The sequence below is a fragment of the Melanostigma gelatinosum genome (genome assembly GCF_949748355.1).
Source record: "Melanostigma gelatinosum genome assembly, chromosome: 20".
NCBI lineage: Eukaryota > Metazoa > Chordata > Actinopteri > Perciformes > Zoarcidae > Melanostigma > Melanostigma gelatinosum.
In genome coordinates, this window is record NC_136653.1 from 4,602,375 (window position 1) to 4,620,721 (window position 18,347).

The 18,347-nt window shown below is 47.6% G+C and overlaps 1 protein-coding gene across 1 annotated transcript in view; it reads right to left on the bottom strand.

Annotated features, from left to right (window-relative positions):
- Window positions 1-18,347, bottom strand: part of kcnh2b (potassium voltage-gated channel, subfamily H (eag-related), member 2b) — a gene marked incomplete at both ends in the record, with an annotated part of 239,506 nt that overhangs the window by 196,069 nt on the left and 25,090 nt on the right. Inside the window, one exon of the mRNA XM_079292121.1 lies at window positions 16,548-16,778. Coding sequence (XP_079148247.1) covers window positions 16,548-16,778 — 231 coding nt within the window. The remainder of the gene's footprint in view (window positions 1-16,547; window positions 16,779-18,347) is intronic.

An 18,347-nucleotide genomic window follows, 5' to 3' on the forward strand; every position in this document is an offset into this window, starting at 1 on the left:
CACAGGCAGTTCCCAAATCTTCCGAAGATGAATCATTTTCTTCTCTCAAGGGGGCCCCTCAGGAGGTACAGTAGTTGTCCACTGTACTTGTTGACATCAAAAGTCTAAAATAGTATACGTTTATAAGAATGGAACGATGTCCGTCATCTGTGGCATAATTGGATTCTACATATTATAGGCGACAGCATTGACGGTGTCCCTGGTCCTACTGAAGAGGAAGGCCCTCGCTAGGGACAGGTGGAACTAATGACTAACACCAAGAATAGTTTGACTTGAATTCTTTATTTTCTTCGACACACACGACAGGAAGAATATTCTCCTAAACTCCTCCGAGGCCGCAGTCAGAATCCCCAGCAAGCTGGGTGGAGGGGTTCAGGTGGTAGGGTTTCTTGGGCCCATAGGGAGGTCCCTCATAGTCCGCACCGGGGACCTGCTGGGTGTTCTTGGCAGTCGTCTTGGTCCTAGATGGTTGTTCTGGGTGCAGCCGATGAAATCTGGCGATGAGTCGGGGGTCGCAGATGTTCCGAGCCGGAATCCATTGCCTCTCCTCCGGACCGTATCCCTCCCAGTCGACCAGGTATTGAAGCCCTCTCCCCCAGCGGTGGAAGCGCAGCAGGCGATGAACCGAGTAAACCGGACCTAGTTCGATGAGGCGAGGAGGTGGAGCAGCTGGCACCAAAGGACTCTCCTGGACCGGTTTGACCTTGGATACATGGAACGTGGGGTGAATGTGCATGGATCTGGGGAGTTTGAGCCTTACTGCCACCGGGTTGATGATCCTCTCAATTTCGAACGGCCCGATGAACCTTGGGCCCTTCTTAGACTCCACCCGCAAAGGTAGGTCCCGGGTTGACAACTACACCCTCTGACCCACCTGGTAGATAGGGGCTGGAGTGTGGTGTCAGTTAGCCGCTGTAGCAGCGCGGTGCACAGACCGGAGCAGGGTTGCTTGGGCCCTAGCCCAGGTCTGGTGGCAGCGGCGGTTGAATGTCTGGACAGACGGGCAGGAAACTTCCTTTTCCAATGGAGGGAACAGAGGTGGCTGGAACCCATAAGCACACTGAAAAGGTGACAAGCCTGTGGCGGAGCTGGTCAGGGTGTTATGGGCGTATTCCACCCACATCAACTGGCGGGACCAGGAGGCAGAATTTCGGGAGACCATGCAGCGGAGGGCTGTTTCCATCTCCTGATTCTTCCTCTCCATCTGACCATTGGATTGAGGGTGAAACCCCGAGGACAGACTGACAGTGGCCCCCAGCAGAGTGCAGAATTCCCTCCAAAAGATGGCGGTGAACTGAGGACATCGGTCGGAGACAACGTCGACTGGAATTCCATGCAGGCGGAAGATATGCAGGGAGATGAGTTCTGCCGTCTCCTTAGCAGATGAGAGTTTGGGGAGTGGAATCAAATGGGCCAGTTTGCTGAATCTGTCGACCACTGTAACAATGGCAGTGTGGCCCTCAGATGATGGTAATCCGGTGACAATGTCCAGGGAGATGTGAGACCACGGACGATGAGGCACTGGGAGAGGCTGCAGGATGTCGGCCGGAGCCTGGTGGGAAGGTTTATGTTGGTTGCACACTGGACAGGCCTTGACGAATTCCCTGGTGTCCTCGTTGAGCGAGACCCACCAGAAGCGCTGCCGCAGGACGTCCTGGGTCAGGTAAGTGGAGAGGAGTGTACCCACTGGAGGATGTCGGACCGAAGGGCCTGAGGGACGAACAGGCGGTTAGGAGGGCACGCCTTGGGACCGGCTTGAGCCCTAGTTGCGGCCTTCACTGATTCCTCAATCTCCCTGGTGAGAACGGCTACTTGACAGGAGGCAGGGAGGATGGACGAGGAGCCAGAGGTGGGTTCCTCCTCCTCCTGGAACTAATGGGAAAGGGTATCAGGCTTGACATTGCGGGACCCGGGGCGATAGGAGAGCGTGAAGTGGAACCGGGTGGAGAATAACAACCACCTGGCCTGTCGGGAATTGAGTCTCTTGGCTGTGCAGATGTACTCGAGGTTTTTATGGTTGGTCCAAACCAGGAATGGGAGCTTGGTCCCCTCCAACCAATGCCACCACTCATGTCATAGTTTCTCTCGCCGGGGGAAAGCCGTCTCGAGAAAAAGGCGCTGGGATGGAGCTTTTGGTCAGTGGCTGAGCACTGGAACAGGACACCCCCAACTCCTATGTCAGAGGCATCCACCTCCACCACAAATTGTCTGACCGGATCCGGGACTCGGAGGATGGGTGTGGAAGCCCAGACTTCAGGTTGTGGAAGACCTCTTTAGCTGCAGGAGTCCACAGGAAAGGAGTCTTGGAGGAGGTGAGGGTGGTGAGTGGGGAAGCGACCGCGCTGTAATTCCTGATGAACCTCCGATAGAAATTGGCGAACCCCAGGAAACTTTGAAGTTGCTTGCAGGAGCTTGCGACAGGCTAGGTAGTGACAGCAGTAACCTTAGCGGGGTCTATCTGGATGCTGCCCCGGGAGACGATATAACCCAGGGATGAGGCTGTGGGAACATGAAACTTGCACTTCTCCGCCTTCACAAACAGGGAGTTCTCCAGTAGGCGTTGAAGCATGGACTGAATGTGGTGCACATGTTCCTCTTAGTTCTTGGAGAAGATCAGGATGTCATCGAGGTAGACGAATATGTGTCGGTCCAACATGTCTCGGAGCACATCGTTAACCAGGGCCTGGAAGATGGTGGGGGCGTTGGTTAAGCCGAAGGGCATCACAAGGTACTCGTTATGTCCTTTAGGTGTATTAAATGCCGTCTTCCACTCATCCCCTTCTCTGATCCGGACCAGGTGATAGGCGTTGCGGAGGTCGAGCTTGGAGAAGATGGTGGCTCCTTGAAGTAGCTCGAAGGCCATTGCGATGAGTGGCAAAGGGTACTGGTTCTTAATCGTGATTTCATTTCAGCCCCGGTAGTCGATGCAGGGTCTGAGAGGGTGAGGGGCGTATGATACCGGAAGCCAGGGAGTCGTTAATATAACCGTCCATCGCTTCTCTTTCAGGAGCAGACAGGGAATAAAGGCACCGCTTAGGTGGGAACGTACCAGAAAAGAGGTCGATGGCACAATCATACGGACTGTGGGGAGGCAGAGACATGGCCTTGGATTTGTTGAAAACCTCCCTAAAGTCCAAGTATTCCGCAGGAACTCGCGTAAGTTCAGGCGTGGATTGGGTGAGCGCGGCACCTTGTGGAACGGCGGCTTGCTTCAGGCAGACTAGGTGACAGGACTGGCTCCAACCCCGAAAAGCTCCTGTAGTCCAGTCGACGTGCGGATTATATCGACGTAGCCAGGGGTATCCCAGAATGAGGGTAATGTGAGGGGTTTGCAGGATGTGGAAGCTGATGGTCTCGTGGTGGTTGCCGGACAACAGCATGTGTACCGGGACAGTTTGGTGCGTCACTGTTCCCAGAAGATGACCGTCCAGGGTGCTAGCTGAAACAGCCTGGGGAAGAGGTATCTGTTCGATCCCCAACTGTGTAACAAGGTCCTCGTCCACAATGGACGCGTCTGCTCCAGAATCCAGGAAGGTGGAAATCGTATGGGAGCCCCCGGTTAATAGTAGTTGGGCGTGGAAAAGCAGTCGTTGACAGACGGAGGATCGGGAATCTGCTCAGCTCACCAGTACTTCCTTCCTTACTGGCGAGCCCCAGCCCTTTAACGGGCAATTGTGAGCATAATGACCCGCCTGACCACAGTACATGCAGAGATTTCACCATCTGCGCCACTCACATTCCTCCGTGGATAGCCCAGTACGTTCCACTTGCATGGGTTCACTCTCCTGAGGAAGCGGCTGCGTGTACTCCGGAGCTGTAGCATGAGGAAAGTGAGAAGGTTGCCCCTGTTCCCGGCGCCTTGCCAGCCGCCTGACCTGGATACGGCGATCCACTCTGGAGGTTGCCTCAATAAGTTCGTCCAGGGATGTGGGTAGCTCGATTGAGATGAGTTTATCTTTAACGTAATCCGCTAACCCGAGCAGATACGAGTCACACTGGGCATCCATGTTCCATGAGGTTAAACAAGCCTGGGTCCGGAAATCAATGGCGTAGTCCGTGACAGATCGGTGGCCCTGCTGGAGCCTCATTAGCCCTCCGGTCCTCCTGGCACCGCTCCAAAAGCCTTGCGTAGTTCGGCGGAGAACGACTGGAAGGAAGCACAGGGCGACGATCCCATTCCGCCGTTCCCCACAGGCGAGCTCTCCCCGTCAGGTAGTTGATGGTAAACGCCACCCTGGCATCCTCTGGTGCGGGGCTGCAACGCAAACAGGATGGAACAGTTCGTCAGGAATGCGTTGCAACCATAAGGATCCCCAGCGTAACGTTCGGGCTCCCCCACCCGGGGCTCTGAGACCGTCGTAGATGCTGCTGGATCCGTTCCCGAGCAAACCGGAGCAAGTAGCGGCGATGCCGCCACGTTGATCGGGGCTGCGGCTGCCGTGAGTTGTCGTAACTGGTGAATCAGAGTGGTGAGTATCTGGTTCTAATTCGCCAGGTCGTGATGAACTCCACCGGTGTTGGTGACAGCCATGGTCTCGGTTTTCTGCATCGCCTCCTCGATCGCTTCGAGCCAGGCCCATGCCGTGGCGCCGTCTGCTGGATTCATGTTCTGGCCAGATCGTACTGTTACGGGTGTAGTAAGGACCCAGGAGCAGTACGACTAACACCAACAATAGTTTGACTTGAATTCTTTATTTTCTTCGACACACACGACAGGAAGAATATTCTCAGGAACACAGCGACAGTTTCTCGTGGTCAAGGACAAAAGGCTGAGCGAGTTACCAGGGCAGAGGCAAGGCGAGGCGAGGTAGTCCGAAACAGGCAGGGTCGGCAACAGGGAATCAGTCCAAGGGTGTATGCGGGAAAGTATTGCATGAAAGCAGAGAATGATCTGCCAGTGAGTGTGTGTGAGGCAGGGGTTTAAATAGCGGAGGAGGCAGAGTGAGCAGGTGAGAGTAATGAGCTGATGAGGTGAGTGTGAGTGGCAGGTGCACTGAATGAACTGATTAGGTGAGTGAAAGGTGGAAAAAACTAGGCTTGGCTTTGCTGTCCATGGACTGATCCGGCTTACTGTTGTGCGTAGTTACCCCCCAAAGGCCGTCTGAGCCAGGAACAACCCTGGTCTAGTCATGTGACTCCTACACGTTTTGTCTGCCTTATCATGCGCGCACAATTCTGTAGCTGCTTTAATGACAAGTAAGGCTCGACTCCCCATTAGCTGTCTATCAAATGCTTGACTTTCATGTATCTCAATTCGACAGATGGATAAAATATAGTTGAATGAGAAACCAAGTGGATAAAATGTGTATCACAGTACCCTGTATATTACACACCAGGGTTTTAAATTATATCTCATTAGGGTCTTGGAATATCTCAATGTCCCGGAGAAACGGGAGAAATTCCGCTCAAACACATCAAATATACATTTATTGTAGCTGTGTTTTGTTTTTTGTTTTTTGGGGGGGGGGGCTCACCACTGCTCAGTAGTCATGCTTTTTTCTCTTATCTTCCTTTCCATTATCCTCTACTGCATCCATCATTTGGCTACATTAAGTCCTAATAGCATTGGAGGAGACATACTACCCAATAACTTAGGTCTGTGCGGACGCATCAATCCTTCCCCTGCCGTTTAAGTGCTCAAATAAATATCACAGCAGCAACATTAAGCATGATTAATATTCAAAGACCAAGCAAGGGTGGAAGAAGGTCCCGTTTCATCAACGTTGACAGTTGTTTTTGACACGGTTTTGTGCGTTCAGAGTGTCTTCCCGACCTGATATTTGACGGCGTACTGCGGGAACCACACTGGGTGAGTAACACTGTGACTGTCAATCAACCAAGTCATGTATTCAAACGTTGCCATTCCAGCACATGGAAATGAAATGGAGCCATGTACAGTCAGGGTCAGCCCCCCCCCCCCCCCCCCCCACACACACACACACACACAATATTTCACAGGTACACAACAAGAACACAGATACTCAAACACACATGAATTTGAGGTTGCTGAAGCATAATAATAATGTAGATGTTCAACATCATTAGTTGTGCTGGGTTATTAAACACCCCCACAACAGACTTTCACAATAATATGTCAACATCATCAATCAGCTTTGAAACACGAGGCTCTGGTTCTCAGCGGGGTTCAGAGCAACGACGTGAAGTATTTGTTTCTGCATTTTCAAATGATGATACAGTGATGGTCAGAGATTCTCTAGGGAATAGTTCAAGCATGAATTCTTGAAAATGTAGATACAATTTGATTTATTTACTTATAGTAGTTCAAATGAAAGTCTGCGAGGAGAACACCAGCAGAGAACATGTATCTGTTATCACTACAGCGCTGGAATACCCGCTGATAACGGTACAGCTGATGATACAGGTTCAACTGCAGCAGTGTGTGCATCGCTTCACAGCTTCAGAGGGAACAGAGCCTGTGCTCCCTGGTCAGCATGAACTTTGAACTCACCAAACCTGGCTGTTCAAAGGTCTCTTTGAACAGACACTTCCTTTTCTGATCAAGCGTTTTTATTCTCTTTCCATAAGATTTAAAAAAGATCACCACTGCACCTCCTGTTTTCACATACATGCACAGCCTCCAGACGTCAGTGGTGAGCAGGGAGGACATGTACAGATGACATCCAGGAAGATGGCTGTTTGTCAGTGAGAAGTCTTTCTCAATGCAACTAAATTGAAGAAATGAAGAAAGCCAAGGCCTGATGTACCTTTCTAACATTTGGGACGGCTGGGCCGATGGTCAGACTCCGTGCCCCACCCCACAGTGAGCACAGACATGATAGGAAGAATTCCCTACATGGAGAAATGGAGAGAGGTAAAAGAAGAGTTTTACATCAGAGGACGCAAGCAAAAGGAGGCCATGAAGGGACAGGAAAAGTGGGGGGGGACATGGAGACGGCGAGAACAGAGGATAAGAGAAGGCAGATAAGAAATATGAGAAAAATGGGAGAAGAGTGGGACACTGTGCCAGAGAAGGTGCCGAGGTATTATTGTATCTACGTGAGGGAGCAGACCTGCAGAAACAGAAGAGAGCCGGTGAGAAAGCAGCAGAGTGACGGATTGACAGAGTGAGTGAGCGATGAGGGGAAGGACGGTGGCGCCGCTCTGATCGGGCTGGACCCAAAGAACGAGGCAATGAGTGACAGCGCCGAGCTAATGTTTCAGACCATTTCCTTGGGCTGTGCCACTGGGGAAGGACGGTCGGCGGTAATTCTAATTGAAATTAAACTAATACGCCAGCAAATAAACCAGGCCCACAATACTAATGGAGATGTAGCGTACGCAGCAACACACGACGTTAGTGCTCTCCAGAAGAGAAACAACGCAGAGAGGAGGAGTGAACCTTTAAGCATTAGCATCCGGTATGAAGAGTAATGGCGGAGCGACAAACGAGAGTGGTGCAGCTGAATGCAACTTTGATGAACACCTTCGATTTTACACTCAGAGTAAAAGCCAGTGGGACGCGTAGGTTAGTCCAACCCACGCTGCTGTTTGTCCCTGCGTCACATATGGGCTGTGGTGTTTAAAACGTCCTCTTATAACGGAGGAGGAATAACAGATAATGACACTTCATTATCTGGTAAACATGAATATTTACTAAATAATTAGTCCTTACTCAATATGGGTGCTTATTCCTCTTTAGAATTCAGTCTGTTGGCATTGTATGATACCTATAATGACTCTATATAGGAAATGCTAATAATGCCTTTAAGCATGTTGAGAATGGACCCGCTCTACCTATTACTGTGTCTGAAAGGGCTCTGTGTGTCCATCACTCTTCATGAGCGCTGCGTTAGGTGAGCCCAGCTGGCAGCGTGGCAGGACCCATAAGTCTCCTCGGGTTTTATGGAACAGTTGCTAAAGCAAAGCCTGACGCAGTGTACTAGAGACAGGCCACTGTGTGCACTCAGTCATAGTACAGAGTCCTAGTCATCAGAGTGGTCAATGCCAAGCCCCTGACACGAGCTCTGAAGTGATTCATTGAATATTTCGGTCAATAAACACAAAATCTAAGAAACATTTTGGCCTTAACTGGCTTCAAGACATCAGAAATAAGTATTTCATTTTCAATTATGTAAGAAATGCAAAAGTGCAAACATTTAAAAAACTGGACCGTAATACATAACCTGCAACGAATGATACGAACAAATTCAAAAAGTGTCAAAAAGTTGAATATAAGATCAACATATGGGTGAATAACTAGTTCAGTGACTGAAACACCAGCACACACTGATCTCTCTAGAAGTGTCATATTATGTGGTTTTGTTATGAATGAGCTCTGAATTGGCACAAAGACAAAAAACAAGTGAGCTCGACTGCTTTCTGTTTGAGAGGTCAACATGGTTTGCAAATTCATAAAACGGAGAGTCAGTGGCAATTTGCATCCTGCTTGTGTGAGAAAAGCCAAAGAGAGAGCGAGAGAGAGGCCGTCGCATAGAGAGAGGGAGAGAGAGGGAGAGTGAGGGCGTCGCACAGAGAGAGAGAGAGAGAGGGCGTCGCACAGAGAGAGGGAGAGAGAGGGAGAGAGAGGGAGAGTGAGGGCGTCGCACAGAGAGAGAGAGAGAGCGAGAGAGAGAGGGTGTCGCACAGAGAGAGGGAGAGAGAGGGAGAGAGAGGGAGAGAGAGGGAGAGTGAGGGCGTCGCACAGAGAGAGAGAGAGAGAGAGAGAGAGAGAGAGGGAGAGTGAGGGCGTCGCACATAGAGAGAGAGAGAGAGAGAGAGAGAGAGGGAGAGTGAGGGCATCGCACAGAGAGAGAGGGAGAGCGAGGGAGAGAGAGGGGGAGTGAGGGCGTCGCACACAGAGAGAGGGAGAGAGAGAGAGAGAGAGAGAGAGAGAGCGAGAGTGAGGGCGTCGCACAGAGAGAGGGAGGTTAACCCGTCCACACATTCAGAGATCACCGTTCGTAGAAAGCACATTCATATGGAGCTTCATATACAGAGTAGGGGCCACATGTACGAACAGCACAAACAGACTATGGTTCACTTAACATACACTACAGTGTGACATTTAACACCAGATCAGGTCAGCTTGGTGGTAATTCTCATATCACAAATCAGTTTTGAGTCAGATGACTGAAAAACAAATTCTAAAACTACAGTGATTAGGACGTGATTGCTGTGATGAGCGACTCTGAGATTATAGCACAGCAAAACCAATGCACAGCATGGACAAGCCTGGGTCCACACAGTCAGTCGGGCCCAGACTGGTGACCAGAACATCATCATTATTTATGAGCTGGAACTGGAAACAGAGAGAGAGGGGTTTGTATCTGCTGATTCCCACTACAGCAAGATCACCAGTAGATCTAAATAAACCACTTCAGAGGGCAAGATTAAACTGACCGCTTCGATTGAATTAAATTCAGTTCCTGAGCGTCAACTGAATAGGGCCAGTGCTTAAACTCAGCATGGATACTCACTATTATTGCACTCCGAGAAACATGGACACACACACACACACACACACACACACACACACACAGCATTACTTCACACAGAGCATGCGTTGTTGAAAATGCCCACATTGATTGGGAGGGCTCTACGTGGAGTCTTTACTGTGTGTATGAGGGTGTTCGTACGTGTCTGCGAGCGTGCAGAGCAGCCCAGTACAGCACATTGGGTGACTAATGAGGCGGACACACAATGCAGCGCTATCGCACTTCGCCGTGTCATGATTCATTATTTGGGTGTCATTGGGGGGAAAGGAGGGAATAGCACACACTAGCACAAACACACACCGTGAGCTCAATGCGCAGCGAGAGCAGAATGATGCAGTGATGTGTAATTTGATCATGATGCTCCTCAACGTGGTGTTTTGTGATGTAAATACTGAACACATAGTGAAAGTTTCATATTACATAGTAAAAACTACTGTGTTACGATCACAGACTGTATAGAAGAAGTGGACGTAGTCATGGTGACGTCACCCATTGATGACGTTTTGCCTCGAGTTCGGCGATTTTGCCGTCGCCATCTTGGCCATGTTATTTTTTTGCAGCCAATGAACGGAAGTTACCATATTTGGAATGCGGAGGAGTGACATAGAGACCTGTCAATCACAGTAAGCCCACCCTGAAGCATACTCCACTTTATTTATGGTCCTCTAAATAAACCATAATGTATTAAATGAACATCATGCTGTATTGAAGAAGACTTGAAACTAGAGATTGAGACCATAAACTCATGTTTACAATGTTTACTGAGGTAATAAATGAAGAGAGAAGTAGAGTCATTTTCTCATAGACTTCTATACAACCAGAGGAGTCGCCCCCTGGTGGACACTAGAGAGAATGCAGCTTTAAGACGAGTTTAAGCCACATCGGCTTCACTTGGCACACCGGAGGTTGCCGCCTGGTTAAGATGCACATCATGTACTGGTGATGCTGTTGGTCTGAATCAGGCTTTCAAAGTGCAACTTCATGTCATTCTCTTCCTCATATGTGCTGAAACAAAACAAAACGATTTCCGTCTCTGTTTTAGAAAATGGACGCCTCACCCTCCAGTTCACAAACCTAATGCTACTTGTTGTGTGAGCGACAGCGGCCGGCATTAGTTGGTTTGTGTGTGTGCGTGCTGTGCTCTTAGCTGGAGGCGGGATCATCCATGGCAGTCATCTGCGTAGAGTGCTAACCTCTCCAGAGAGGCTGCGTGTCTCTAAGTGCTTTGCTTAGCTACCGCTGCTAGGCAATCAGGAGTCGCACAGGACAGCCTGCTCCTCTGGGCTCACTGCATTATACAGCACTTTGCTGTCAGGACACTCACATTGTCTGACAGACACCTGCTAGTCCTCAGGATCCACAACACACTGAAGACTCTCTTCATGATGCCTCGGGGTGTTATCAGTGCACAGTCACACAGGCTGCAAAGATGAACACTTGTGACTGCAACTGTGATGTGAATTCCCCAGACTTCTCCTTAGGATTAATTCATACGCCTGCAGAAAAACCTGCACAGAGCTTCCACACAGATGGTTTGCCGAGCTCTCAGAAAGTTGTGAGTATCTGACGGGCACTGCAGGTTTGACTGGACATCAGAGTTGGGTACCTCACATCCGGTTACAACAGCAGCGACCACTTTATTGATTCTAGCCACAGAAGCTACTCTTTGCCATCCAACTCTTTCATAGTTTTTCGCAATATTATTGTGTCGGGCAAAACCTTTGAATACTATTGAATCCGCCTATCGAATAAATCAAAGACAACCAGACAAAGGATTTGAAAACTGAGGGTCCAAATCAAAAACAAATGCCGTTTAATACAATCCAGCCCAGTACCAGCGTGTGCTAGAGGTGACCGCTCAGCCGCAGGAGGATAAATCAGGGATACGGATTCATAGCAGAAAACTGCTAGTTAGTTGTGTTTTAATGCTTTGCTTTGTCTATAATTGATTCAGGGACATTAAGGGACATTAATGTCTTCATGTCATTCCAAATATCCTACAGTTGCAACTACTCTGCATCAGTGATTCACTGCACGTTCAAAGCCAACGCAGAATGTATTGGGACATCTTTACAATGATCCCCTGATCAAAGGGAGCCTTGGCTTGTCACGTACGAGGAGTAAACACACACTAGAGGTGATGATACTCAAAGGCATGAATGAATGAATGAATGAATGAATTTTATTTATATAGCGCTTTTCACAGACAGTACTATCACAAAGTGCTTAACAGAGCAGACATTTAAAAGCATAAAAAACACAATGTGACCCTAGGGTCAATAAATTATCTACACAGAGTGAATAAAAAATGTTAAAGAATAAAATAAAATGCTGGGCGGGTATGCAGCTGATCTACAAACAGTGGAGACAAAGAGCATTGCCTTGTTAACACAGCTGTCCCTTCACCTTGGAAAAGACATTATAGCTACAATAAAGAGGTACAGAGAGTGTGTGTGTGTGTGTGTGTGTGTGTGTGTGTGTCAATGCTGACTAAAATAAATTCCTTGCACATCAGCATCATGTTTAATTGTCTGCAACAACTACATCATCAGGGCTTGATTGATTGCTTAATTTCCTTCTGAACTCACCTTCACTGGAGTGTCAGTGAACAAAGACGACCCAAAGCCGAAGCAGGTGCACACGCTGTACATGAAGCTGGTCTGTCATAAACACGCTGCTGTGATTACACACATTAGTTATGTCTCTCGAAAATCTGGTTTGTAGAATCTACTCAGTTTGTGTGTTCATGACTGTCCTGTCACTCGGCTCTGATGTTAAAACACGTTCTGTTTTACTCTGTGTGGACTGAAGGAGCAGAGTCTGACACGGTTTCATCATCCTGAGCATAGAACACATTGAACCTTCTGTGTTGAAAGGATTTCTGTCGCCTCGCTTAACTCGGCTGTGACAAGAGAACTATCAAACAGCCATCTCTTCAAATTGGATTGAGACTTGCTCCAGTAGCTCAACACTGACATCCTTGAATTATCTAGCTCATGATGGCAGGCTTCATAGGCCCTTCATACAGACAACCGGTATTAGAACCCGCTGCGTGACGTCTTTACAGGCTGATGGCAAGCAATGTTCTCTCCTCCCTGATGGAGGGGCGAGAGAGACACAAAGACAAACACCGTGAGAAAGTTAAAGACACCGAGTGTCAATGAAACAGGAGGAAAGCTGGAGACAGTGAGGCCGAGCAACTAGAGCCAAAGGGAAAGAAGGGAGGGAACGACAAACAGTGAGACGCCATCAGGTGAAAATCCTCCAGTATTGTGTCTCCTACATGCTGACAGTAAGCAGGTATTTGTAAGCAGCCACTGTCGATGTTCAACAGTTTCACCTTTCTTTTTCCAGGGAAACAAAGACAACAATGCTCGTATTCCCCCTTTAATAGCCCTCTAGTCACCGTCATATTTCTCTGTGAACCAGAGGGTAACGTAAAACCACATCGTTTCAAATGATAATAAGTATCCCGTTCCATCCCAAAACCTCTACATGCGGTCTATGTTTCCTATCGCAGTTTACCTGCAGAGCATGATTGATTAAGCTGGAGAGCAATTGGAGTCGGACAATTGAGCGTGAGAGCGAGAGGGTAGATCCATCTACGTGAAGGCTTGTGTCTGAGTTTGGCACAAGATAAATGGGCTGAAATGAAGCCTGTGTGAGCACAAAGTGTGTGTGTGTGTGTGTGTGTGTGTGAGTGCAATGTGTTCATGCATGATGTGCCTGTATGTGTGGGTCATGGCTACACTGTCCCACCATTACAAGTAAAACAAACACGCCTGCACACTCACTGCATAGGTAGCTTTTTGGAGATCACAGGAGAGGCTATTCTGTCTTTTTGCTCTTCGCCTTAGCAGGAGGAGTGAGGAGCGAGGGGGGGGGGGCAGAAGGGCCAAGCGGAGGTGGCATAGTGTTTCCTCCCTGTGTGCATTATGGATGAGGCGTGTCCGCAGAGTTCGATCTGCAGCTCTCTGGTGGCTTGCAGGCGGCCCGCTGGGATCACCTAAAACCGCGCTGGTGTCTTTGTGTGCCTGAGTGTGAGTGACTGTGACTGAGAGGAGTCATCAGGGGCCCAGCTGCCCACAGGGATAACAAAGGCCACGCTTTCATCTATCCACTGTCTTCAACAGAGTACAGATCAATGAGGATTTTATTAGTGACAGAAAGCTTCTGGTGAACACAAACAGTGCAGTCCAGTGCAGGAGGAGAGACAAAATTAACATTTTTCCATCCAATCATAAGACTGTCTCTTGGTTACTATAACAACACATTGCCACCGCAGATACCAGCTGTGAAGACTCTTCAGTTGTCTCAGAACTCATGACTTCCTCACAGCAAACTGTTGAACATCGACAGTGGCTGCTTACAAACACCTGCTTACTGTCAGCATGTACGAGACACAATACTGGAGGATTTTCACCTTCGTAATAGTAAATGTTTGAGGCTAGAAGACAGTCAGAGAGCGCAAGTCTCCACTATCTCCAAGTTATCCTCTGACTGGCTTAAACACAACACTCATCATGAGAGTCTCAACATGTCTCACCATTGTGAACATACCCGGATTTTGAATCAACCTTCTATCTAAAAACTGAAAACCATGGCCACAAATACTGGTTTCTGATTCACTGAGATACATGTCAGCGCTGAGTAGAACCCATTCGTCTGTCCGTTATTGTATTACATGTTGAACTACAGACAAACAGTAACACAAACTCTAGTGCCTTCTTGTCATCTATTGCATTAAAGAAGCAGTCACCTCACCGTGTGCTATTGCTTACCCAATGACCACGACCACAATCCCTTTTCCCTGTGCAGGGCCCACCTGTGGACAAACCTTCACTGAGCCCCACATCATATTCATAGTTTCAATAGCAGATATTCACAGGGTGATGCCCAGTAGATCCATGATACAGTAGGTTAGGTTGGCCCAGTACTGCCCAGTTTGATCAATGGGTCAACCCACACATCACCGCAATGTGCCTATGTGCCAGTAAAAGAAGGGATACACTATAGTTTTACCATAACTATCATTTCTTTATATCAACCAATATATTTGATGATAACTGGTACAGACAAGTACCATCTTTCTTTAAGAGGGCATGGAAAATGACATTCCAGACTGTATTTGTGTATGCTCCATGTCCCCCCAAACACACCCTCTGAATAGTCTCAAACTGCAGCGGATTTACTCGATTACTTTCATATTCCTGCTATAATTTTGAGCTGCAAAACGTTCAACGTCTGTAGCAGCAGGGCTATTTTAACACACAGCCCTGGCTTTCCTCTAACAGTTCTGTGTTATTGATATGTGATTGAACTGCATATGCCAGCAGCATCTTTACAGCTTCCAGCCTGCACTGGCACGGCACCGCTGCAGGCACGAAACGCTGTCACTTCCTAAGCCTTTAAATAAGTGTTGTTAGCATGGCGGCCTCTCGTTAACATAGCCAGTGGGACAGAAATGGCAACACCTCTGTAGTCCTTTGTACAGGGTTGCAGCTATTTATGAGCTACTTTTGTGTAGGTGATCGCTGTTCTGTGTGTGTGTGTGTGTGTGTGTGTGTGTGTGCGCACATCTCCAGTGTAAACAGTGGAAAGTGAACTGTGCAGAGGGGAGGGTTGAATTGGTGAAGCCCTCCTCAGAAGCATTACTTGAGGGGAGACAGCTGGCGCCGTCTCTTTGTTTCTTCTTCTCTCTTGTAATTGCCGTCTCCAACCACCAACACGGCTCTCAGATTACATGAGGAACACACTTTGTGACAGTCACTGTTTCTATCCCTCCCTCGTGCTCAGTGCTTCTCCCACCTTGCCCCCACTGGTTGTTCTTCACTTTGCAGAGGAGTGCTGTTTTCCTGCCTCTTTTAACCAGCTGCCATAAAAAGGCTGCTATTGTTTTCACCTTGTGACTCTGTGTGTGCGTATGTGAGTGTGTGTGTGTGCGTATGTGTGCGTATGTGAGTGTGTGTGTGTGTGTGTGTGCGCGTATGTGAGTGTGTGTGTGCATGTGCGCATGTGTGTGTCATGACAGCAGAATGTGGTCCTATGAGACAGTTACTGTCGTAGGAACCACCACAGAGTACTTTCCCAGGTGTTTATATTTCTGTGGACAGATTTTGTGACAGATAACCTAACCTCCCCCCACACACACACACACTTTTGGCCCATGGCACAATTTGACGTTGCGTATGGTGTGATCCTATTGCAAGATGGTCTCTAGTTTCCCCTCAGTTTGTTTCAAGCAAACCTCCTCCTCCTCCTCCTCCTCCTCCAGGTGGAAAATGTCCAGCATATGCTTTGGCTGTAGCCCAGGGAGTTGCTAACTTTATCACCATGGCAGTTCTTTATCACCATGGAAGCCGTCTATCATTGCGGTGACCAGCGTCCTGTTTCCTTGGCACGTGCGATACACACTCCTGCCATTTGAGAGAATTCTCCAGGGGCGTCCCCAATGTACTTCTTCCAGTACAGGTTAATATGGGTCAGGTCTATTGAAATCATTAACATTTGGGAAAAAAATGTTACAAAACTGCTGTTGTGTTTTTACATTTGATGTGACTTTTATATGAATGTGCAGCCGCTGGTCAAATCATTGTTTAAAGGCTCTCAGCTATAAACAATCCACAGTTATAGATGTTAGCTGTAGTCTTCTGTCAATGCAGTCTGGAAACAGACCAAATGTACCATGCTGCATCTGATGCACTTCCATCACTACAAGACACACACAATACAACATGGACTTAACAGCTCAGACAATAAACATGAGCTGGTGGGTACCAAATGCTCTGCACACGCCACACACAAACACAATGAGGCCAACTTACAAACAAGTACGTTATACAGTGACAAAACCATTCAAACACTTAAAACTTTCACACTCAAATAAATACACACAGAAGCACTTTCTATGACTACCTCACTGTCACCTCCAACTGTGAAGTAAAAAAACACACAAACACACTATCCATCCCAAACTTGTACACAGTGACACCAGAGGATCCATATTCATCTCCTGTCCAACTCAACGGGTCCTCACACCCTCTCTTACATCCACACAGACACCTCTCAGAATACTCTAGGGTTTCTTCCTACCATCTTTGCGGTACAGGTTGATCTCCACTTTCCTCTCCTCCGCTCCCAGCAGGGCTTGCGCCATCTGGGCGATGGCCAGCCGCTTGGTGTCAGGTCCGTACAGGAAGTTGCACGTGCACGGCTTCTGCATGATCTCGGCACGCGAGTAGCCACACATGTGGCAGAAGCCGTCATTGCAGAAGATGATGGCGCAGTTCTCCACTCTTGCGTTGGCGATGACGAACTTGCGACCTGTGGACACAACGACAGAAGTTGAATTCAGTTTCAAGTCTTTCAGGAGAAATGTGGCAAGTTAGCTCTCAGTCAAACTGGTCTGTAACCGCATTAGATGTACCTCTCAAATGGTAGAATACCAAGGGGGAGAACATTATTCTCTCTCCTGCTGATTTAGTAAAGGGCTGATGCTATGATACCAAGGGGCCTGTCAACTGGCATCTGTTACCAACAACAGGTTCCTGAAACAAACAACAAACTTCTGTGATCCCTGCAGAAGACTGCTGTCTGATTTGTGCAACCTTGCTGCATCCAAATGTTGATATGTGAGGAGTGCAATGGGCTGCTATACGAAATGATGTTTTTCACCTTAGCGTTGCAATGAACATGCCATTCTGATCAACTCACTCCAACATGTACATGCATTTCATTACATTTATGAACTCGATGAACTGTGAATATGCAAAACTGCAAATCAGTGTCTGTATGATTGCTGATTAACTGGCTTTCAAGCTAATTGTGCACAAAGGCTTTTACACTGAATACGAGGCACTGCGGTGTTTCCACACCATGAACGTACAACTGTTCTAACTGGAGGAGAAAGGTACAAAGGTTTGCAGATAATTTATATATCACTTATGAGGAGAAAATGACATCACTAACACAAGTCAACAAATGAAGAAATGAGAATACTCTATGAGAATAAATATAGTGTATAATGTAAAGAAAGCTGCGATTAAGGAAAGCGTCCTTACATTGAATGGATAGGCCTTTCTCACAGCAGGAAACCACAGGTGTAATCAATATTATTAACAATGTCGGCATTCCAATTAGCCTTAAGGTTGCAGGGTCCGCTACCTGCAGGACTTCACCATCAATAAAATGTGCTTATTCTGCTATGACAAAGTCAAAATGTCTGCTGTGACAAATAGCTAGAGTCGACATGTTTTGGTAAAAGATAACAAAAATAAAATTGCTTAAGGAAAAAGTCATTACTAAAATGAATTTGAATATTTTTAGATAAATAAGTAAGTTAACGTACATGAATAAAGTCAAAATATTTATTGATATTGAATATCTGTATTTTTTCGTTTTTACTTTCATATTAACCAACTTATTTCAAACATTATTTTGCATTATTTACAGCACTTTCACTGGCATTTCCTCAGGCTAGCAGAGCCCAGTTAGCGAGGAATGCTAATTAGCCAGCGTGACTCATTAGAGATGACGAGAATCACCTGCGCTGTATTTTAGCCTTCAGCTAACATGGGGTAAGCCAGGGGTGTCCAAACTACGGCCCGCGGTCCATTTTTAATTGGGCCGCAGCAACTTCTAAAAATATAATGTAATATGGCCCACACTTGAAACTTGCGCTTGACTGTATTGTACTTCTTAGTTTCACCACTAGGTGGAGATACTGTGTTGAACAAGGCAGCTTCTCCACAAAATAAGAGCAATCAAAGAAACGTTTAGCCCCGGATGATGACACGTCCTACACTGGTGCCGAGCGAGAACAGAAAGTTAAATGGCAGTTAGCTCAATAAGAGTGTTTTTTTCCGTGGACACAAAACACAAGAAAAAGTCACA